We start from the raw sequence: 25650 nt of genomic DNA on the forward strand, positions 1-25650 counted from the left end.
ATTGAATATGTAAATACTACCACATACCATACCTGTTGAAACCAAATTATGTGAATTTTTTTTGCATGAGAAGTGATTTAGTACAACTAAAGTCATCAATCTATTCTAGAGAAAATAAGGTATTTTAAGCAATCACTTCTGCATCTTGACATCAGTTTAAAGCTATAGATTATATCTTGAGCTCTTAGCATCCTGGAACTTCATTAATCTCTGTCTTGCAGGCAGAAAGGGCTCATTCATGGATTTATGTATTGTGACTATTTATGTTTCACACATTAATTTTGGATCCAACATCAAGAGGAATGTTTTATGGCATTACTTTTATTTTGTACTTCTTAATCTATGATAGGTGCACTAAACAAAGCTGCAAAAATGCTTCCATTCCACACCACAGACTTTTAGATGGTTATTTTTATGAAGGTATCAAATTAAGGTAAAAGCTTTCTCTTGAACCAGTTGACACTCTGAAGCCTCTTTTGAATCAAAACACATCCTTTATTCTAGGTTGAACCACTTTTAAAACTGTGGGCTGATCAGATATAATTTTCATTCTTGTTTATGAAAGACTCTTCATATGCTTATTACTTGGCATGGTGCTTTGAGCTTTCCTTCATTCAGAGACAAAAGAATCAAGCTGTGTGCTGGAGGAATTGCAGTGGTGTCTGAATATCCATCTCAAGGCTGTGTGATGCTACACTCTTCAGTACATTCTATGCTGATAGACCAGCGCTATGTGGGAAATGTCCAGTCTGAAATGCATGCAGTCCAACTAGCTTACTCAGTTTCAGCGGTAAACCCCATAGCAGAGTTTGTCCTACTGGCCTCGAGTTTGTCTGAGCACTGTGATTGGCTACCACGGCTCCGCAGCGCCAGTAAAGGTCCACAGGTGAATCACACCAACAGGCTTTGGAAAGATCAAAGTGAGTGTAAGCTGAGGACCACCTACGTGCACCTGTGCAAGGTGGTAATGTCTTTGGAGGAAAAATAGGTGAGAGGTGAATGGAATCTTATGATTTTTTACAAATTAGAAATAGTCTCAAAATAATTAATTGTTTTACATAACAAAAGTGATTTGGAAACTCGCCTTAAGGCTGAAATTATAAATTTTACTATGCCGTTTTTGCATTTATTTGTGATGAACCTTGGCAACGAGAAGTCTCCATGGGAAAGAGTGACAGCTTGTCCTGTGGTTACTGCCCAAACTAAATGAGGTGACTTAAAAGAGAGGCTCTATCAGGACGGTAAGAGTTCAAGAAATGCCATAGGATGCCCACACTGACAGCACTAAATGGATCATGTATGTAGGTACTTTACAAAGCACACGAGGTTGGGAGGAGCTAGGGGAATGGAGCGGGGTGGATTTGAACAAAACAGTGTATTTGTGTATGAAACTGAAGATAAGTGCAAATATTAAAACAAGCCATGAAATGGTATATCTATAACTGAAGTACAGCTCAATGGTGGAGTCCTTGCTCAGTAGATATCTGGTTTTCATACTCTGGACAAAACACACATAGCTCTAATGAATGAATGAATACTTTCTTTAATCGGTACTGCATTTTACCACACCCTGATAGAGTAAATAAGAAAGTGAAAAATCAGAAACGATGGCCACCGTAAGGGAAAAGTCTAGGGACTAAATGTCACTATGCGACAACCTTGTGTGTGTGTGTGTCTTTGTGTGTGTGTCTGTGTTTGTGTGTGTGTGTGTGTGTGTTGTCAGATTTTCATACTGTAGCCATACGGTGTAGTCAGGATTGGCTCCATACTCAGCCTCCTCTGTGCAGGGAGCACAAGCCTGTGCTACTCCTCTCAAGCTCACTTTTGAAAAAGTGCAGGGACTTTTCTTTGTCACATGGACGTGTGTTTTGTCTGCATACGCATCTGTGTACCACCAATGTGGCTGGTGTTGCAAGAAGCAGAAGATGGCATGAGAACCCCTCAAACGGAAGTGACAGATGTTTGTGAGTGGCTGTGTGGGTGTTGAGACCCAAATTCAGGGAGAGCAGCAATGCTCTTAAGAGCTGAGCTGTCTCTCCAGTTCCAAAAGTTGAGCATCTTCCATTAAAAGTTGAGATTCTTCAATTAATACCTAATGAAATTTGAGGTGAGGCAGGAGAAAGATTGACAAACAACTGAAGCCCTTGCAGTGTAAGTAACAAGTCCATGATGTGAGGAGACACATGCGATCCCATGACGTTTGGGAAAAAAGCTTAAAATCGTGGCAATAACACAGATCTTATTAAGGTGTTCCAATTACACACTTTAGTGATGTGACATTTGATGGCAAATATTAAGCTTCTTTTAGTGTTCTAAAGGTGACTCCAAGGGACACAAAGCACTTCAGTTAAAAATAAATCTATTCTCTGTAAAAGGGCAAGTCAGAAAGAGTCCCAGGAAGTCAAAAGAAACTAATATCTGGTAGACCTGGAAATTCTTTGTGTTACGTTTGTCAGTAATAGGTTAAAACAATCCAGGGCTTTGTCACTCATCACCCTCCATAAAGGAAGGAAAATACTTCTGTCAGAATGCTTGATGCGACTTCTAAGAGCCTCATCCACAGCGTGTGTCATGCACTTTAATACCTCCTCATTCAGGTGTTGGAAGTCAAGCCCGGGCATGCGGTGTGCCTCACACTTCAAGGTTCCATACAGTTCTTTCTCTACAAAAACTAAGTCTATTTAATGCTATTTCACTAACTTACAGGAGCAGAAAAATGACTTTTCTTTTTACCCCATTAAAATGTCCCTATACTAAAAAAAGCATTTTCTCCAAGCAATGCAAAATAATATAAAGACAGTTTCTGAGGTGGCATTAAACACTGCTCAGATTTATTTGGAGATGTATTACCAATCCCTACCTCAGATTTTGTTTTACAGTCTTGGATAATTGTCACATTAATGGGTTTTTATTATTCTTTCATTTAAAAAAGAAAAAGAAGCCAGGCTTGGTGGTGCCCTTTAATCCCAGCACTCAGGAGCAGAGGCAGGAGGATCCCTGAGAGTTTGAGCCAAGCCTCATCTACAAACCAAGTTCCAGGACAGCCTGGGCTGTTGCACAGAGAAACACAGTCTTGAAAACTAAAACAAAACAAGAAAAAAGAATTTTTAACACAACTCCTAGATTACGTAAGGAAAGTGCCTTGGAAATACTTAAGATATAAAGCCTTTTAAGACATGACATGACATCCTTAATGTCCCATCCACAAAACGGCCTGCAATGGAGAAGCACAAGGAAGAACATTAGGTAGACACGCATCATCTCACCAGCATACTGACCAACATGGGAACAAAGCTAGGCTTACAAGAATGCTAGTACCCATACACAGACGGGAACTCAGGACCTGGGGCCTACAGCCACAGCACAAGGCGTCCTGCTGGCAGAATTGCCCTTCTGGATTCTAGGGAACCTTGGTGGCTTACAGCAAGTCACTGATTGGAGAAGAAGCAACTACAAATGAGGCTCACCCATATAATAGTCCTCAGGTTTTTCCCCATTTCATTTATTTTAGCCATGTATTGAGTATCCATCACCTTTTCAGACACGGAGTACAAAGTGATTTTTTTTTCAAACTAAAATGATGAGTCTTTTGCAGTTTAAGGCCATTTATTCAATGGGTACTTAATAAAAGATGCTTTTGTTTATTCTTTTAGTATTTAAACACAGTGTGTGTGCGTGTGTGTGTGTGGACATGAGCACACTAGTACAAATGCATTAGAAGGTGGTGAGCTGCCTTGAGGTTAGAGTGACAGGATGCTGTACAACACTATATGTGAGTGTTCAAACACATAGTCAGGGCCTCTGCAAGAGCACCGCTTCCCAGGAACTTCTGTTTTCCTCGCCTTCGCAGAAAGACCACTCTAAGCACAGTACACAACTCAAATCCTGTAATTTATCACTTTGTTGTTGGCAATAACAGCAGTTATGACAATAACTTCAAAATGTGCAAAACAGCAGCCTATGGAAATAGTATATAAGTATTTTAAAAGGAAAGCTGAGATTGTCGGAGAGAGTCAATTTGCTTTTATTTCCTGAGTGATTTTTCTCTGGTTTCAAAAACCAGTCTTTAGAAATAGCTGAGTTTAAAATTGATTAGAAAGAAACTAATTAGTACACTTGGGTCTAAAATGTTACCTTGATATTAAATTTCAAATAACAGTATCATTGCATCATGACTATTAGGTGACATGATGTTAGGCGTGGCAGTGCACATCTCTAATCTCAGCTCTCTGAAAGTTGAGGCAGGAGGATCTTGTGTCAAAGCCAGCCTTGTACGCAAAATGAGTTCAAGAGAACACTGCCATTAAATTAAAAAAAAACAAATAAAAATCTACAAATAAAAGTAAATAAATAAAAAAGATAAAAGATGAAGAAGAATGGAAGAAGGGAGGGAGAGAAGGAAGAAGGTAAAGAAAGGAGAAAGAAGAACGGAAGAGTGGAAGGGAGACGAGAATGACATAAAAACATCCACTACAAGGCCTGGCGTTTGTTTCAGCTCTTGTCACTCTTTGCCACATGACCTAAAAATACATACTCATTGCTTTATAATGTCATATATCTTGACAAACTCTAGAGGGATTGAAAATACTATAATTAAATATATATTTAATGTTTGTGACATATGTATACACGTGCTCTTAGGAACTGGCCTCCTGCCATGGGGAGTGTGATATGCATATTGTGTCGCATATCACACTGTCCATTAGGGGAAGGATCAGAACTCAAAATCCCAAGAAGAGTCCCTGATGAATGCATGCTGCTGAACACCATGCTGGAGTTGATGCCAAATCTGAAGTGGAGCCATTGAGAGTGGAGGACCTTGAAGTTTTAAGAACTCTTTGGTGAGCCTTTACAATACTCACCAAAGTTGACCTCTTTATAAGTATGAAATGATAATCGTACTTACTTTTTAATTTTGATCAAAAACTAGAGGAAGTTATAAAAATTGAGTTTAGATGTGTGAGTATTTGTGTGAGCCCATGTGAATTCAAAGTAATCTTAACACATAAACAGTGTCATTAAAATAGTCAAGTACTTGTAGAATAAAAGCCAACAATGCTTTTCAGTGGCATAGATCACATAAAATAGAACATCAGGATTTGAAAATGAAATAACAAAACTGAATCAATTACATAAAATGGTAACTATTAATTGTCCCTATGCGCCATGAACAGAGTATTCAGGAACACTGGATATCATAAATAGACCAAATCCGTATTTTGTGGGCAGAGAAGGAAAATAATTCCAGGTCACATGTATAGAACACAACTTCAATGAACTTACAGAAGAAAACTTCCCATATCTAGGAAAAGAGATGCCCAATGTAAAAGAGGCATATGAAATACCAAATAGAAGGACCATAAAAGGAATGTTTGATGCCATATAACTTGAACAATAATTATACGTAAAAAAAGAGATTGTTGAATCTTCCAAGAGAGAAGTCTCAACCAAGATGCAAAGGCAAGTGAATCGTCTGGTTATGTCTATCACAGGTAATGAATGAAGTATGATCAAAATCTTAATGGGCTAGCTGGAAAGCACATGTCAATTAAACAAGGTGTGGGGCTCTTCGAGGTTGCTTTGCCAGTACCCTCTATAATAGTCCAGGTAGAAACCAGCAATCTTTTTGGTTAAGCATGTGCAAGTGAAGTCATTATCCACACTTGAACTTTTGATGACACAAAGTCAAAATCCCTGGTTAAGTGGTATTCCACTGAAAAGGAACATATAACTCCTGAAGAGACATAATGACCACCTACATCTATACACAAGTACCTCAATTTGTGTTACCCAGTCAAAACACAACTTTTTCCCTCTCCATTCCTACCAAACCCTCCCTATGAACTCAAAAGAAATACACTGGAGGAAAATTATTGTCACTGGTTATGGATGGACATGCTTAAAAGTCTGTGGAAACACAAACAAATAACTGAATGTGTTGGGCCAAAATTGTCTCAGGGCTTGTATCTTGAGGCCTGTATGCCAGAGAAAAGCCTGGCTCATGTTTAAGTGAGGATGAGACAGCAAAACCTAGGTAGACAGCCTTCCAGCCAGAGGGAGGGCTTGGCGGCCTCTCATTGAATGGAGGTACCCCCACATCACACCATGTCACTTAAGCTATATAAACTGATGCTCACAATGATAAACTGAGTTCCTGCTTTGACTTGGCTCCTTATTGCGTCTGATTGTCCTGTATTGTTGTGCTGCAGAATGAGTATCCTGCATCGTGGGTCTGTGCGATGTGTGGATAGCAAACTCACCTTTTGCTGGGTATGAATATGGAGGCTCAAGGAGCCAGAATGAATAAAATAACCTTGCATATAAAAGCTGAATTTAATAAAAAACAAATACTAAAGAAAATTTAAATTAAGATGAATTTAAAAATGAAATGTTTAATAAATCTAGTAAAAAAAAAACCCTCAATAGAAAGCCTTAACAACACAATGAATCACACAAAAGACAGAACAATGGGATCTGAAGATGAAATAAAGGAACTCAATCAATTACATAAACTGATAAAGGTTAATACCCATTATTGAGAAACACTAGGATATTGTTAATAAACAAAATCTATGAGTTATGGGAATAGATGAAAAACATTCAGGTCAAAGGCATAGAAGACAACTGCAATAAAATTATAGAGGAAAACTTCCCAAATCTAGGGAAAGAGATGCCAAGTCAGGCACTAGAGGCGGATAACACACATAAAGGAAAGTCCATCAGAATAACAGCTCATTTTCAATGGAAATTATAAAATACAGAAGAAGTTGGATCCATGTGATTAATTCAAGTTCTGAAAGATGCCAACCATACTACTGACCTGACAAAACTATTTGTTATAAATGAAAAAGAAAAAATTCCCATGATAGCAACAGGCTAAAGAAGTTTATAATCACCAAACTATCTCTAAAAAGACCACCAGAAGGAATACTTTTGATGACATAACAAGTTAAGATACTATGAGGGAAAATAAATGACGCTAGGATAGGAGTTACGTGAAGCAGATGAAAGGAAACAAAAAGCATCAAATTAACAGGCTTATCGGTTGAATCAGAAAATTAGAGGCTGAGCTCCCAAAGTCCAATTGAAGAGTGGAAGAAGTGAGAATACAGCAAAGAGGTCAAGACCACAGTGGGTACACCCATGGAAACAGTCTACCTGAGCCAATGGGAGTTTACTAGCTAACTCCAACCAGACAGGGAAGGAACCAGCATAGGGCCAAACAAGACCCTCTGAATGTGGGTGACAGTTGTACGGCTGGGCAGGCTGCGGGGCCACAGGCAGTGGCACCAGGATTTATCCTTACTGCTTGTACTGGCTTTTAGGGAACCTATTCTCTTTGGATGGATACCTTGGTCAGCCTACATATAGTTGGGAGGGCCTTGGACTTCCCCAAAGCAATGTGCCTTATCTTCTCTCAGGAACGTATAGGAGGTTGGGTGGGAAGATAGGTGGAGGAAATAGGAGGAGGAAAAGGAAAGGGACCTGGTTTTATAAAATGACAAAAAAAAAAACCCATAGTTTGTTTTCTTTTTCAAAAATAAATTAAATTTTAAAAAAAGAAAAAGAAAAGATTCCTCTTTTAGATATATCTCCAAGAAAGAAAAAAAAAAACAATTTTACCTTAAAGGATAGATACTAGCTTAGAATAAAAGGCATATAAATCTTAGAGCTAAAATTGACATTGTAGACTAAAGGAACCTAATAGATATTTATAAAATATTCCAGCCAAACATGACAGTGTACAATTTTTCCTGTGCATTAGGATATACTGAAATAAAGTGAGATAAATACCAGAAGAAGCTACAGAGAGCACAAATTCACGGAGCATGAACAAGGCACTGTTGAACGATGAAAGGGCGATTGGAGAAATAAAAACATCTTGAAATTAAGTGAAATCAAAGACAACTGAGATATAATGAAAGCGGTGAGAAGAGGGAAATTTGTAGCTCGTGTTACTTACATCAAAAAGAGCACAGATAAATGACTGATCGATTTACCTCAAGAATTTGGAAAATACAGAAGAAATCAAAACCACTATTAATGCATGTGAAAAATAATAAGGGCAAAAATAAGGACATAAAACAATGAAAAAAATTCCACCAGGAATCAATGAAACATAGTTTGCTCCTTTTAAATGATCATCAAAATGTGCAAGCTCTTAATCAAATTACCTAAAAGAAAGATAAAGTGGACAAGCAATGATGGCTGACAGGGGGATGAGCAATTTTCCTTGGGGATAAAACCCTTGATAGGTTATCTGCTCCCAAGAGGTCAGGCCTAATCACTTGTCTATACAAGAAACACTAAATGGGCTCAGTAGGTAGTGTGAGTGTGTGTGTGTGTGTGTGTGTGTGTGTGTGTGTGAGTGTGTGTGTTGTGTGCATGCAATAATTGAAAAAGAGGAGGTCATAAACTTGACTGGGAGTGGAGTGAATTGAAAGGACTTACAGGGGAGTAAGGGAGGGGAGGACTGGAAATGATATAAATACCTTAGCTGTGTATAAGCTTTCAGAAAATAAAAAAGAAGCAAAAAATATAAAGACCATAGGCATATTCAATAAGTATTTCAGAGTTGTTTCTATCATATTTGATTCCAAATTCACAGGGAATCATTCTTCAAGGTTTTGTGTGACTGTTTAGTTTTTCTCTAAGAATTATAACATTCTTTTCCTTTCAACAATTAAATTAAATGTAATTTAAAAAGTATGAAGAAAAAAAAGTATTTCTTTTATTTTATCAACGTGTCTTTTCACACAGTGGAACAAGAGAGTATTTGGTCTAGAACCATGCTGTGTGCTGGAATTACAACATCTGTGAAGAACCAGATAAGACGAGTGTTGGGCAAGAACAAAAACAGACGATAATCCATCATAGCACAATGACTAACAGCTACTGACACTTGACAAATTGATAGTCTTCAATAGGCATCGTAGGAAAGCTGGAACATGATGTGTTTCATATCATAGCTCTTGCCTATGATATGAAACACATCATGTAACAGAACTTATATAAGAAATTCCTACCACCAACTCTGAATAGAAAAGAGGGAACCCACGACACATTAGCCATTTAAATATGCCAAGTCACAAAACAACCTTGTTTGTTTGACTATAGAAACATCTCTCCAGTGTTGTAATAAAACTCCTGTTCAATTTATATTTTACAGCCGTTGCCCCATCTTCATCCAAGGCAACGGCAACAGATCAATGCCATGTAGAACTTCTTGCATCATTATGTCTAAGCAAGCCTGACGGAGAAACAACTGGTACCACCCCCAGAACAAAAGAGAATCTCTGACGTGACCACAGGCATATTCAATAAACTTTCCAGAGTTCTTTCTATCATAATAGATACTAAATTCACATTGAATCATTCTTCAAGGTTTTGTGTGACTGTTTAGTTTTTCTCTAAGAATCACAACATTCTTTTCCTTTCAACAATCCCTCTATTTCTTAAAAGTGTTCCTAATCACTCATATGACAAATTATATACATATATAGATACATATTTTTTCTTTATAGCAAGATAGAAGCAGAGTACTAGATTTGGGGAAACGTTAGCCTACATATTCAAATTTTCTCAAAATAATTTATTCAACAACCTCCGTTCAAATAGTTCATGTGAGGCTTGGAGAGCTACAAAGGAAGGGTTTACCTGGGTTCTATTCCCAGAATCACCATCATCAATAACAAGAAGACACAATATTCTACCAGGCACTGTAGTGTACCTGGATTATTACCCCTGGAGAAGCGCAGAGGAGAATAACTGGTGCTCCTAGCTGGCCAGCCTGGTCTGCCTGGCAAGTTCCAGGTTTATGAGAGACCACCTCAGGGAAAAGGGGGTGTCATTCCTGAGTTTGCACTTCGGTCTTTTCAGGTGGGGCATGCAGGGCTCATTCATGTGCTTTTACACACACACACACACACACACACACACACACACTCATGCACACGATTGCACATGTATGCATGCGTATGTATATGAGTGTGCATGTGTGCCTGCAAGACATACACAGAAAAAATTCAAATGATAACACAGGGGGATTTCAATGCAAACTACTTAATTTATGACTCCACTCCCATTATCTGCTATCAGGTCTGGCTCCTGAACTAGCTCCACACTAAATCTTTGTGGTCTTAGGTATACAATACTGATTTTAAAAGCTCATTTCCAATTGCTCATGACTTTTACTTTCAGCCCCATTCAAACTTCTGTCTGCCTTCCACATTTCCTACAGGAGTTCTGGCTATTTTCCCGGGCAGTACATATGAAGCACCTTCTTGGAAGGCATGAAAATAATGGCAACAAAAGTGTCAGTGGGAACCAAAGAGAAGAAGGATTGGGTCTTGTGAAGGAGAACACTGCCCATGGGTAGAAGTCAGACTGATAACAGAGTAAACCACATTTAGCCAAGTTCAGTCTCTGTACCCATTGTGACATATCCTTAGTTCAGTAAACTATTGACCTCTCCTAACTTCTTTCCTAAATACACAAAAATTTTGTCTATTTTAATAAGAATCTCATCATTTGAGACGTGTTTCTGAGGACGGCAGATCTCCACTGCTTGCAATGCCCTCTGAGTTCTCAAACCTACCAACACCTTTCAGATCGACACCATTTATTTGCTCTTTGTGTATGTGAATAAGAATTTGTTCTGAAAACAAGTTCTAGTTTAATAGAGCAACGTGGAAGTGTGAGGCAGTTAATTGTTAAGATTCAACATTTTGGAGAGAATTGACATATGTTGCCACCGAGGAGTGCCCATAGCATCTGCTGTGTAGGTCCTACTCCAGGAGCAGGCTGTTTTTATTCTAAAAAAAAAAAAAAAAAAAAAAAAAAAAAAAAAAAAAAAAAGTGAAACCTGAATATGAAGGTTTGAAGGTTTGCTTGAGAGTTAGCTAGACTATTTCTTCACCTGATCAAAACGATGGATTTTCTCCTCAGGCTAGAAACTTCTCTCTCCAGAAGACTGACATTAATATCTACTGGCAGAGCGAGAAGGAAGAGGCAACAGCCCCCCTCGTTTCTATCCCCAACGCCAGTACCCACGGAACGCCTTTGTTCTCTGTCTGCATAATTAATAACTGTCTTGGCAATCAGTCATGCATTCCTCAATGGCACCTCAGGCACCCAGTGTCCTTCTAACCCCTCCCCTCAGAAGAAACTACCACAATGGCTGCTCAGTGATTTAACTCAAGACCAGTCCTTGACAAAGGCCCTGGGTTCTGCTGCCGGGACAGCACAGAGCTGGGGCTGCGCTCCCCTCACCAGCATGGCAGGGTCTTGCTCTTTTAATTTATCAGAAGCTGCACCAGTTTGTTTTCTCTTTATATAACAAAGTATATAAAGTAACAGAAGTAACAGAAACTTCTGTATCCAGGCAGGTGTCACTGAACACACACAGTCCGAAAGAAGTGAAACATCTTTAAAAAGTAGGCCACATTTGGTAGGATCGTAAGGGTAGATGGTCTGGAGTGGATGCAAGTGATGTGGTCCCTTCTCTCCCTGTCATCCACGTGCCTCAGAAATAAATAAAATGGTGGCAACGCACTGGAGTCGAATGCTATGGTAGCTACAGCATCTTGTCCTTTTCATATAGACCAATATACATAAAATGGTAAAACAGAGTAAGTAAATTGCTAGAAATACTATCTTATTACTTCTTAGGAACTTCAAAACAGTTAAAAGTGGGATTCAATAAAATTATTTTAAAAAATTTCTAATAGTGTAACAGTTATTCAAAATTTCCATCCTGTTTGAAGAAGAAAAATAAAGTCCTCATATTTCATAGACATTAAAAAATAATCTTTTACTCACAGTATCACACGTTAAGTAAAAAATGCTCTACACATTAACAAAAATAAAACTCCTGAAATTATTCAGACCCAAATTTGCACAGTTTTACTTAAAAACTCAGATATGTTTCCGTTGAAACAGTCTCCTAACAAAAATGAGAAATAGGCTTTTCATCAGATATTTGGACACGGAGTAGAAAGTTGTTCTGTTTAGTCTTTGTCTGTTTCTTACATTTTAAAGGATGGTGTTGATGCCGGACTACAGGGTAGAGCATATATAACCTGACACAAATTACTCCAACATTAAACAAGAACTTTTCTTTCTCAGAGATCTGAAGTATGTTCGGGTTTTCACTGTGTGTGGCCTCCGAAAGGAAACAAGGTCCCAATGTTTTCATTTTTTTCTTAAACAATCCCTCACTATTAATCTACCGGGGTGTGTGTGAGAGCATTCTCCCCTTCCTGCTCTCTCTGCCCTCTCATCATAAAGGAGAAAAATACCAATGTCATTATTAACTTCTGGTGAACAATCATAAAACTTAATTTATCACTTACTATAAAATTTACACAGATCTATCTTTCATTATTTAATAATGATGCATCACTAGGGAATCATATTTCCATAATATTTTATCTGAAATAGCATAAAAGTTAAAAATTTAAACCTGTGTAGTATTTTTTAAGACATATCTCATTCTGACACACTGTCATCATCTCCCAGTGGTAGTTTCAAAACGAAGCCTAACCAATGACTCCAACTTAACCTAGAAAAATAGGGAGGCAAATTTAATTTGTCTTATTCCAAGTTATTTGAGAATCCAAAACAATTTATTCCAACACTTCAACAATATAAAGAAAACTATATTTATAAATCTTGAAATAGTCCCCCAATAAATCATTTTACAACAGTAGACATAATTACTTAATGGGCATGTGTGGCTAAAATAGTGCTTATGAGAAAATCGATGTTCATATGCTTTTCTTCTATGACATGATAATCAGAGGGTTCGTGGCAGACTGGAAGCAGAATTCCATTTCTTTTCACAAATAAAACTACAGAGAGAGCTCCTCACTCCTAAAATATAACCCTCTTTAAAGTACATTTTATCCTGCAATTTGCGATTTCTAAAACTTTCACTGACTTAGGTTTTCTGTGTCAGGTCGATGTAAAATAATCATCTCAATTTATATCAACCATACATTTATATCAGTTTAGGTAATCAAAAGCAGGTAAAGCTGGTGATATGGATATTTCCATAAATAATAGAAGGGTTTAAAATGGAAAGTGTATCCTAAGGTCATGGACTGTAGTGGATACATCATTCACTGCGCCCACTCAGGCCTTTCCTTACCAGAACAAGGGAACACAGACAACAATTACACCACAGTCCAGCTGTAGCCCTGGTGCCACTAACACATGAGTATCTGGAGAGCACGTGACATCTTTCCTCTAACTCAGGTTCTCCAATGTTCTTCTCTGTCTTTCAGGGGCAGCAAAGGCAACACACAGCCGCTGAGACACTGGGATACCCCACTTAGGTCTGCGACCAGTCTTGGGGAGAATGCTGAATTTTCAGAAAATCTTCATGAGCAGCTGTAGCGGGACTGGTGTCAAGTTAACCCTGTTTAGCAAACCTTGGCAGCTCTGACTTTGCAGTCAGTCTGCTCATTGCCTATAGGGAAGTGGGGATGTCAATAAGAAAGTTCACCCATGACACAAGGAAAGAAACGCATGAAGGATAATGCAGGGACAATTGCCCCTGAGCAAATACCACAAGGCCCTTTAAGTCAGCTCTCCAAGAGGTAGGTTTTCTTCCTTTAGGCTTTCATTTATCGGACTCACAGCTAAGACTGATGAGGCCTTGCCTGGCCAGTGTTAGGGCATGTGTGGGCGATAATTCAAAACATTCGGCCAGGCTTAAAAGCATAATCACCTGTCACATTTCCATTCATCAAATCCCACTCTTCTGCAGACGGTTATGGGGAGTGGGATGGATGTGTTTGTAAGTAAGGAGTGAGGGGTACATGAACTCGAAGGGCTCGGGCAAAGAGTGGCAAATCAACTATCGAAGTAAATGCAAACACAAATGAGTCAAAGTTTTTGAAATTTGGAGAAAAAATAAAAGCAATTTTCTAAATCACCAAATCACACTTCTTAGGAAATGTAGGACCCGAGCTTCCCATTCTCTTGTTCCTTTCAGCCCATAGTCTGCTGTTTCCCTAAAGACGATCAGAGTAACTATAACATCTTCATCTTCTCACATCGTCCCACCTCCTACAGCCCGGTCAGGTCAGTTTAGTGTCCAGAGGAGGGCTTCCTGGGTGAGAGATGCTAGAGGAACTGAGGACAGAATACAAACGCTGCATACATAAGTTATCAGACTCAATGCCATTTAAAAAATGCATTGGATATGAATTTCATGATGGAAATATTGACACAAACTTGACCTAGTCTCTCGGTTGCAGTGTGGACAAGTCACTTGAAAATTTCAAATAATGAATCAAAGTGAAAAGACGGGACCTGAAATTTTTGAGGCAGGATCTCTCACTGGGCAGGATCTCACTACCTAGGCTAGTCTGGTGACCAGAGAATGCCAGGCATATGTTTTTCACTGCTTCCCCAGGGCTGATTATAAGCAGCCATGCTTGGCTTTTTAAAAGTGAATTCTGGGGATTGAAGTCAGAGGCTCATTTATTCAGGGTATACACTTTTTCAACTGAGCCAACTCCCTAGTCTGCGATCTTCCTATAACAATAAAAATTTCATATTTTATTCACCACATTGGTAAGGCACTTAATATTTCTAGTCATCTGCAGAGAAAACGCTTAAGTTGATTGTGACGATTAAAAAGAGACTTTGGGGGTAAAAATAATCCAAGCTAGAGAATGGTTTCTGATGTTTGGTGTTCTCGTTCTTATCTTTATAAAGAGGAATTCAAATTTAAAAATAGCTGACTCATCAAGTAAGGATGATCTCAAAGTTGTACTTACTGGAGTGACGATGCTGTAGTGGATGCAGAATCCGGGTTCGGAAGGAAAGTACTCATCGGATACGAATCTTATCCGGATTTGATTTCCTTTAGAAGTCTGCTTTCCTGGCACAGTCCCAGAACCACACCAGCATCCTAAAATACTTCCATCACTGGGCTCCTCAATTTCTACAAAATCATACCTGTGAGGAAGCAAAGGGGCCAGAGACATCACTGCTTAACTAGGCAATGGAAATTTTGTATGTGCAAAGAACATCTAAGAAGCAGACAAGTGAGTTGCTCCCAAGTGTGCTTGAGTGGAGAGCTCATTGGATGCAAAAGTTACAGAGAACAAGGCGTGAAGACCCAATTGGGAAAACATGAGACTTTTTTCTAAAGCCTTCAAATTTGCTATTAACAAACCCAAGGTTGGTCAGACGTTTAAAACTTAAATATTTTGTACAGAGAAAAATTATATGACATTCAATCTAAGGATTAAGAATTATTCTAGTTTCTATCTTAATTTCCATCATTACTGTTCATTTTTCCTAGCTGGGGAAGATGTGTTTTTCTTAGAACATTACCAACAGTTACTAATTAAGAAAAGCTTAACACCAAGCGAATTCTGGGAATTCTGTTAATACTTATCAAGAAGAAGCAAACTACTGATGAGCTATTTTTATTTTTAGGGTATTTGATAACACTTAGGCACTAGCACACATTTATGCTCTTATAAAATCACTTTGCTATTACTTTAGCTTTCTCTTTTGCTTCTTGCCATTACATCTAAGACTTGCTAAGAAAATGCTCTACTGATTGAGGAATACATCCTATGCTTTCCCTAGCATATAGAGCAGTTTTTAAATAATTGCACATATAAATAAATAATGACTTCCCTGGTTGAATTATAAGATAATAAAGAGAAAGTTACAAAACTTTTAATGAGATAAAAGTCTGACATGTTTGAAAAATGATTGATAGATTTTAAAATACAATGTACTATAAATACACTAGATAGAATCAAAATCAACATTTCATACAGTATCTGATTTAAAGGAAAAAGTTAATAAAAATACAACATATTGGTCAACAATAGTTATGAATCTTCCCCTTAAGTAATGTATCCACATTCTTTAGCTTTATTTTCTCCCATAATCTTAGGAACTAAGACATTTTTTAAATGAAAAAGCAGAAAACATTTAATTTCAGTTATTTTTCTCTAATGATTTTCTTACTTTGTTTACCCTGACCAGCTACCTTCGAAAGAACATGGATTCATAAGAGAAGCAGTTTGGCTAGTGTTTATTAACATAGGTCAAAATATCATGAAGGAAAAGAGGGAAACACATGAGAAAAAAAAACATATATGTAGGTCATGCTGTCTGATTTTGTATGTCAACTTGTTACAAGATAGATTCATCAGCAATAGGAGACTCAGTTTAGGAGATGCTTCATGAGATCCAGGTGTCAGGCATTTTCTCATTTAGTGATCAGTGTGGGAGGGCCCAGCCTGTGCTGGTTCTGGGTTCTATAAGAAGATGGACTGAGCAAGCCAGGGGAAGCAAGCCAGTAAGCAACTCACCTCCATGGCCTCTGCATCAGCTCCTGCTTCCAGGATCTGCCTTGTTTGTGTTCCTGTCCTGATTTCTTTCAGGGATGAGCAGCAATACTGAACGATAAGCCTAATAAACCCTTTCCTCCCAAACTTGCTTTTTGGTCATGGTGTTTCATCACAGGAATAGAAACCCCAAGACATAGGTCATAGTGAAAGAATGGAAAATTTAAAGCAAGCCATTTCTATATACTCAGGTGACCATATTGGGGACACAGTAATCCTTACAATACACTTCCAAGTATTAATTTTCAAGGTGAACGATTGCCCGTGGCACTATTTAAAGGATTTACGAAGCCTACTTTACAAGCCTATCAAACATCCCATTCTCAGGGCAACATGATGAGGGGCACGCGGGGAGAACTGGCTGCAATGACCACTCCCTCTCTCCGCCTTTCTCCTGAGACCCAGGGAGGATTTTTGCCCTTTTATGTTTAACAAACAAGTCTAATGTCGTAGACAAAATTTTTGTTCTCCTGTGGGAATGTAGCATCTGTGAGGGTGTTGGGAGCTCTTTGCTTCCTCCAAAGAATGTAAGGAGTACACCAGAGAAATAAATTCACTGGTAAACATCATTGTCAGACACCCAGCTTCTTTCAACAAAAATAAACCAAGCCTGCAGAACAGGCTGCCTCTAGTTCACACCGACTAAAACCCTGTCAATTAAACCTGCCCAGTGAATTATTGAGCCCGACAGTGGTGAGAAACGGCGCCAAGTGAGTGTGGATTATAGAAATCCTGGTTCTGCAAGCGTCAGCTGGATCAGGAGCAGGTTGGGATAGGCAATAAAAATAATAAGATGGCAATTACTGCACAGAGCTTATCGGCTTACACTCTTGCTTCCCAAACACTAACAGAATCTTCAGATTCCTATTCAAACCCCAGATATTCTTCTAGACTCTAATTAATACTGAAAATGCTTTGAAGTAATTATCAGACTTACTAGGTGATTATAATGTGTCAGGCACTTTTTTTAGGTGCTTCTGAACACTAACTCACAACATCCTCTTAGCAAACCGAACTGGAAAGGTTCTGATTACGCATAGTTTTAGAGTCATTAAATATAGAGAAGTTAAGTAATTTGACTAAGCTTATAATGTAACTAATGGTAAAGTTACAGCTTCAGTTTCAGAAGCCCAATCCCACACTCCAAGGTCTTAGAACAGCTCTTTTCAGTCTGTGGGTCGCAACCATTTGGAGATCAAACAACCATTTCCACAATAGGGGAACACATATCTCCATTACATTTCATAAAAAAATAGCAAATTTATCATTATGAGGTAGCAATAAACATTTTATGGCTAGGGTCACCAAACCACGAGGACCTCTATTAAAGGATTGGAGCATTACAAAGACTGAAAATCTGTTTTAAAAAATAAGACCTGTGGGGGTGATGGTGGTGCATGCTTTTAATCCCAGCTCTCAAGAAGCATAAGCAGCTTCTTGACCAGTCTGTGAGTTCATGACCAGCCTGGTCTATGGAGCGAGTTTCATGGTGATTACACAGAGAAACCCTGTATTGATAAAATCAACAACAAAAAAATTAAAGAAAAAAACAGAAGAAGAAGGAGGAGAAGGAAGAGGTGGAGGAGGAGGAAGAGGAGGAGGAAGAAGAGGAGGCAAAGGAGGAGAAGAAAGAGAGGAGGAGGAGGATGAAGAGGAGGAAGAAGAGGAGGAGGAGGAGGAGGAAGAGAAGGAGGAGGAAGAGGAGGAGGAAGAGGAGAAGAAGAAACTAAGATACTACTCACTGTATTTAAAATATATCTCTATAATTAAATTTATTTTATTCAGACTCTTAACAACAGAGAAATTGTAGGTTTCTACACAAAATCTGAACATGAAGTCTTGTTTAAGGGCTGGAAAACAGAGCTATAATAAATGCAGCTGAACATGCACCTTGCCAGTTTAGATATTTATTACAGCTAACTTTATAAAGTTTGTTATCAACAACTCTGAATTCTTTGCAGAGAATTTGGAACAATGTAGACTGTCGAAGGAAAACACATAATCACACTTTCCAGGACTAACAATGAATGACGGGGAGATTCTCACGAGAACAAGAGAGCTCACCCTATGAGAAGTGGTTCAAATTGCAATAGTGTGATTTTAAATTAATCTTATTACTAAATAAAATAAAAACAATGTAATTGTATAAGTCACCAATTCTATCTATAAAACTAAAAATTATTAAGAATAAGAGAAAAAGTCAAAAAGCAATACACTGGTAACAAAATCTGTTAAGAGGTATAATCAAACAGGAAATTAATATTCATAATTAAATAAAAAATTGGCAGAAAAATGAGGATAATAAAAAAATGACAATAAACACAGCTACTAACTAGGTAGAAGATATAACTACACTTAGGAATGTACTTAAAAATTAGAGTTTAATGCAATTGTTAATTAAATATATTTGAAAAATTTTATGAAATTGATGACTAAAATATGATCAACTTAGTAAAGACATAGTTAAAGTAAATAACAACTCAGAGAAATTTAAAAATTAGTCAAGATTTATCAGTAGAAAAGATGAAATAAAATGGAGTTTTATGAGACCTCTATTAAATTTAAACAAATATATAATCCCAATTTCTTATAAATAATTTCAAAACATTAGAAATGGTAATTTTCTCAGTTACTAGCAAAAACCCCTAACCTAAACTTTGCATTTAATTCTATGAAATGGTAATAGTAATAGTTAGCATTCAGAAGTATGGCCAATTTCACTCACATAGGCAATTGCAAAAAATTCCTTGTCTATCAATCATCAGTAGATTACATGATTAGAATAATTGGCCTAGTATGAGCTTTATCCATAAATAAAATGAATATGGAACTACTCCACAAAAAATGTTTCTAAAAGTAACACCAATATTATCATAGGAGTAAGGAAGTCACCAATATGGCTCAATTAACTGCTTATTAATAATAATAGCAGAAAACTTTCAAATCTGGGTGAAAATTTCCTAACAGAAACTGACAGCATACATCACATGCCATGAAGCGAGCTTCATCCCCACAGCAGAACACACTGAGGTGCTCTCGTTACTCTTCTGGGGATTCAGAGAAGAGGTTACAGACAAGTTTGAAATAGAAGAAGCAAAAATTTTGTGATAATAGCAAAGAAAATAAAAGTCCTTGGTTGCTTATAGATTTGCATGTGGGTGTGTACACATTTGTGTGTTGCACACATGTATGAGGCCGGAGGAAAACTTCAGCGAGATCCCCAGGAATGCTGCCCACCTCCTTTGTAATGGGGTCTCACTGTCCTGGAGCTCAACTAAGGAGGATAGAGGTTGATGTAATAATAAGGGCGGCGCGGCTGCGTTCTCAGCACCCCAGGCCGCCTGCCCGGCTAGCTTATGCCCAAAATAATTACACAGACACTGTATTCTTTTAATCACTGCTTGGCCCTTTAGCCCTAGCCCTTACTGGCTAATCCTGTTATCCCGATCAACCCATCTCTAATAATCTGTGAGAACCGGTCTTACCGGGAAAGGTTCAGCATGTCTAACCTGGCGGCTTGCTTCATGGCGTGTGTCTGCCCAGGAGCGCAGCATGGTGTCTCTCTCTGGCGTCTGCTGCTGAGAGCAGAGCTTTCGAGTCTCTGACCTCACTTCCTCTTCCTCCCAGCGTCCTGTTCTGTTTACTCCTCCCACCTATCCTCTAACCAATAAAATGGGCCAGGGCAGTGCCTTTATTAGCCAATGACCTTCCTCCATCATTTCCCCTTTTTCGGTTGAAACAAAAAAAAAAAGGCTTTAACTTTAACATAGCAAAATTACATATAACAAAACAGTTATCAAGTAAAAGTTACAATAATCTTTATCATAACTAAGGAAAACTATAACTATAACTAACTATTCTTAACTCCATCAAAGACTCCAGAAAGATATAATATTACCTAAGTAAATAAGAACTAAGAAACTTCAAACTCTAGAAATGACAAAGACATCTCGCTGCCTGGACAGTCACCCAAAGTTCTTTTGTACTGTTGGGGCATCCATCTTCAGCCTTCAGGCCCGTAGTATCCAGCAGACATTTTCATCAAGCAGGAAATTCCAAAGGCAGTCACTATCTGCTTGTCCTGAAGAATGTCTCGCAGACTCTTTCATGAATCAGGAACCCCGAAAGATCATCTCACCTTTAGGCAAGTTCAGTAGTCCTCTCTCTGCGGGTTCTCGGTGTCCAGTTTATGCAATAGTCCAGGCAAGAGCAGTTTCTTGCCCAAATGGCTATCAAACTCCATCAGGTGCCTCTTCGATGCCCATCTTCCTCTTGAAGTAGATTGGTGCTGCCAGGAGCAGAGTGTCTCATTGACATGAAAAGTCCTCAGTTATTAAAACATTAAATGTCCTACTTTGTAATCTTTGAAAGACATGAAGAATGTCTATCTAAAATATATCTCTATATATCTAGAAAATCTAAATAACATGACTACAAGCTTTACTATTATCGATGATTATCCATTAACAACCTATATTTCTTAATTATACAGTACATATTTAAATGAACTACACAATCACAATACCTTAATCAAAATCAGAAACACTTAAACATATAACAAAATTGACCTTAAATCTCTATCAATAAAGCAAAATCTATACTAATGTAAATTATTCATATCTATATCATATTCCCCCTTAAAATGTAAAAGAACGTTTATAAAACATATTTGGGAATATGGGCACAGTTTTTTCTCTCCAAACTGCTTCCTGCTGAATGGGGGCGTCGTTAATTAGGTCTTTCACGGTATAACCTGTGTGCTAGTTTCATCTTAGTTGGCAATTGAGCGAAGCAATTTTCTGAAGGTGTTCACACCAACCCTTCAGGAGGACGTGGTCCATCATACCAAATTGGAATAGAAGAAATGAACAGCGTCTCATCCTCTGTGAAAACAAAATAAGAAACTCCTTTCCAAAGTATCATATCCTTAGATTCAAATTCAAAATATCTATGTTGGATTAGTTCAGCAGCATTTATAAATAAATATCTTTTAGCAACTGTTGCTCCTTCCTCAGCATTTAAATAATTCAAAGAGAGCATAATAGCATACAGTATCAAGATTCTCTGTGTATTTTCCATCTTTGTACAGCTTTGTTTTAACCTCTATTTTGTTTATTTTTACTTTTAACTCTTTGCTTTTTGAGACAGGTTCTCTGTATCTTTGACCTGAAGTAACTCTGTAGACCAGGCTGTCTTTGAACTCTCAGAGATCCGCCTGTCTCTGCCTCCCAGGCATTCAGGATTAAAGGTGTACACTACTACACCTTGAACTCACAGAGATCTCTTTGTCTCTGCCTTCTAGGCACTGGGATTAAAGGCATGTGCTACCACACACAACAACTCTCTTCCTTTTTTTATGTTTTTTACTTTAAGAACTTTAACTTTTAGTCTGTATATATTTTTAACACACAGTAAACCATTTAGAAATTTTCTTTGTCTTTGATTCTCTCTTTACTGTATATCTCTCTTTTTCTGGCCACACGAGTCTTTAATTTACCAAGCAATATGGGTAGGATTAAAGGCGTGGCTTTATCGGCTGGATCCAGCCCATTCCTTAGCTTTCCAGCCTCATGGCTGAGGTACTGGCTGTAGCCAGCAAGCTAGCTTCAGCAGCCTGTGTTTGCAAACCTCAGGGACCGCCTGCATAAAAGAGTCAGTTTGTCCTGGCAGGACAGCCCAGAAAGCCGGCATTTTTAAATGGCACAGCTTTTTTCCTGCTACGGCTGAAAACTGAAAAGCATGTGTTCAGCTTTTCTTCAACACCGTTTAAGTGTTTCGTGGCAGGACCTCTTAATGAGCTGCAGGCTTTGCAGCTGAAGCTGAGTCAGGAAGCCTCTCTTAGATGAGGTGCTTTCTTGCCTCTAGCAGGCAGAGTAGAACCGAGAAATTGCTGCTACCAAGAAACCAGGCACAATGCTTTCATTTTGTTCTAGAATTATTTCCCAAGCTGTCTCAGGCTTTATGTGGAAGCAGTTGTCCACGTGGGCGCCATATGTAATAATAAGGGCGGCGCGGCTGCGTTCTCAGCACCCCAGGCCGCCTGCCCGGCTAGCTTATGCCCAAAATAATTACACAGACACTGTATTCTTTTAATCACTGCTTGGCCCTTTAGCCCTAGCCCTTACTGGCTAATCCTGTTATCCCGATCAACCCATCTCTAATAATCTGTGAGAACCGGTCTTACCGGGAAAGGTTCAGCATGTCTAACCTGGCGGCTTGCTTCATGGCGTGTGTCTGCCCAGGAGCGCAGCATGGTGTCTCTCTCTGGCGTCTGCTGCTGAGAGCAGAGCTTTCGAGTCTCTGACCTCACTTCCTCTTCCTCCCAGCGTCCTGTTCTGTTTACTCCTCCCACCTATCCTCTAACCAATAAAATGGGCCAGGGCAGTGCCTTTATTAGCCAATGACCTTCCTCCATCAGGTTGATATCATGATGTCTTCCTCAATGGCTTCTCCACTTTAACTGTTGTGTCGAGGTCTCCTGCTGAAGCACGTGTTTGCTGTTTTTGGTAGACGTTCTGTCCAGCAAGACCATGAGTAGCCTGTTACTCCCTTCCCCAATATTACAAGGATATGTCAGACTTGAAGTTTTCACATCAGTTCTGGTAACTGAGCAGATCCTCACCATTGTTCAAGCGTTTTACCAGGAGAACCTTCCCTACTCCCAGCTGATAGGTTTTGAGAGGGTTAGTGGAGTCTTAAGAGCCCAGGTGCAGGGCAGCAGGATCGAGGTAAGCTGTGGAGGTAACCGTTCTACATCACTTATATTGGGGAAGATCTAACAAAAGCTCCTCTGGGTTAGGGAAGACAGGAATCCAATTTACTTTAAATTTTGAGCTTTTAAAAAGGATCAAGAACGAATAAGATAATTCAGTAAATGGACTGCAGATAGGACTGATATACAAAGATCAATACATTTTGTTCATGACTTGGAAACTTCTTGGGGAAAAATGCATTGGAGATGGTCAAATACAAAGTACTGCATTAGCCAGGAATGAATGGACATCAACTGTCTGAGAAAAGGTTTTACTGAATAACAAAAAAGTCATGAACCTATTTTTTAAATCAAAATCTTGATAAGATTTGTAACGTGTTGGTGTAAAATAATAATTACCCTAACACAGCAAACATGGTGAGGATATACAAGCAACCAGTGCTTCACAAATATTAGCTCCATCGCCAATCAAAACTCATCTGGCTACTCCAAATATGCCACGGCACGGGGTACAAACAGGACATGAGATAAATCAAAGTCATGCAGGCCACACTGAGAAAGGCAGGGGTAGAAGCCTGGCCTTCAGCCTCAAGAGCCCATGCTTTAGAGAACCACACTGTCTCTGGTAAAGCAGAACACAGTGAAGAATCATTGTACCTTAACGCCACTGTCTATAACTAATTCTCTACAAGTACCTTTGGGACACTCCAGAGGCTCTTTTACAAAACAAAGATATTAAGCCAGGTGGTGGTAGCACACGTCTTTATTTAATCCCAGTACTCGGGAGGCAGAGGCAAGCAGAGCTCTGTGAGTTCGAGGCCAGCCTGGTCTACAAGAGCTAGTTCCAGGACAGGCTCTAAAACTACAGCAAAACCCTGTCCTGAAAAACCAAAAGTAAAACAAAACAAAACAAAAACAAAAACAAAAAAAAAACAAAACAAAGATATTAGTCATTAACTCAGAAAAGGTTTTAAGAGGATTAAATGAAAGAAAGTACCTGTACATGGTATTTAACAATAAACTGTTTAATGAATACTTTCTTTTGCTTTCCTGGGGGGTAGGCATGGAGGAGTGCAGCTTGCATGTGCAGGTGTAACCCTACTGGAGCTTACCCTCGAAACTGGACTGCCTGGTGACAAGCTTCAGGGATCCTGCTGATTGTGCCTCCCCGCACTGGGGATACCTGGCTTTCTATGTGAAATCTGGGATATGTGAACTGGAATCGTTATGCTTGTGCTGAAACTATTTTACACACTGACCATTTCCCTAACCCAGTAAATCCTAGATCTGTAAGATGATAATTGCTTTAATCTGACGTAGAACCACTGATGAAAGACTTGAAAAGTATGGAATAACAGGCCCCAAAGCTCCATATGCAATTATAAGCTGGGAGGACATTATTGACTCTAAATAAAATACTGAATTTATACCAAAGTACCTGGATATAATTTTGAGTACAATATGAAAATTTATACAGCACTGATAGGTAGGAAAACTAGCACAGTTAATTTAGGAGGTAATATGGAAGATTCTCAAAAAGCACTGCAGGCAACAGCATAAACATAGTGTACATACATACAGGCAGGCACTCACACATGAACACCGAAAGTTTTACATGATGAAACTGACTTGGAAAGATAGGTCATCTTCACCAGCTGAAGGGAGACTGAAGTTGGCCAAGGAGAACTGGGGTGCACCCACTCAGCATATTTTCTGGAACCACAAGTCTTAACATTAGACAATGGCTGATACTCTTCTGTGAAAAGTTTGAATCTCAGAAAGCAGATAAATAAAATATCATAATCCTACCTCATAGGAAGTGCACAGGTTTTCTGTTTGTTTGTCTTTATGATGTGTATTTTCTGGGATTGCCTCTTGGCTTGTTTACTAGGACAAGTGGCTGATGGACTAAGTGGGATTCTGTCTCTCACTGAAACAAATGATTGGATAGTGTTTTCATCAAATGTTTTCATTTCCAAAGAAAGGAAACAAAACAGAAAGCTTTGTCTCAAAGGGGCTAGCGAGGTTGTCAGCTAATGCGATCAGAACTCTAAGTCCTGCTAAGGCGATTACTTCTTCTTCCACGAAGAGAAAATGGAAATGAGAAACACCGGGCTTAGAGCCTGCTTGGTTAATTCACCTCCTAGGCAGGACCCGAGGCAGGGATAATTTGCTAAGTTTTACTTTATTCTCTTCTTGCTCCATTTCAAACACTCCTTTCTCTTTACTCTCTGTTTCTTCCTGTTTTAGTTACCCTTTCCAGGTGCTGTTAACCAAAGGTTCTGCCACAGCCTTTCACGGGTCCCCACATTGCCAGAAAACCTCCCAGTTTGAAACCATCTCCCACAGGTCACTGCAGTTCCTTTTTTTGCTCCAGCTGAATTCACTCAGATCTTTCTCCTCTGTAGAAGAGACTACATAGTTCTTAAATAAATTTGTGATTATCTCATGACTTCTATCCATATATTTGTACATTTTTTCTTCCTATGTATTCCATGGACCTAAATTTCCCTCTCTACATACCAAGAATCAATGAGGCATTTCACTTCTGAA

The 25650-nt window shown here is 38.8% G+C and overlaps 1 protein-coding gene across 1 annotated transcript in view; it reads right to left on the minus strand.

The window, feature by feature from the left end:
* The window catches only part of Pdgfc (platelet derived growth factor C), a 144187-nt gene that overhangs the window by 21968 nt on the left and 96569 nt on the right, over nt 1-25650 (minus strand). The window contains exon 3 of the mRNA XM_041659217.1: nt 14790-14970. Coding sequence (XP_041515151.1) covers nt 14790-14970 — 181 coding nt within the window. The remainder of the gene's footprint in view (nt 1-14789; nt 14971-25650) is intronic.

This window comes from Microtus oregoni, unplaced genomic scaffold (assembly GCF_018167655.1).
Source record: "Microtus oregoni isolate MIOR12 unplaced genomic scaffold, Mior012 000010F_ref0000083, whole genome shotgun sequence".
Taxonomy (NCBI): Eukaryota; Metazoa; Chordata; class Mammalia; order Rodentia; family Cricetidae; genus Microtus; species Microtus oregoni.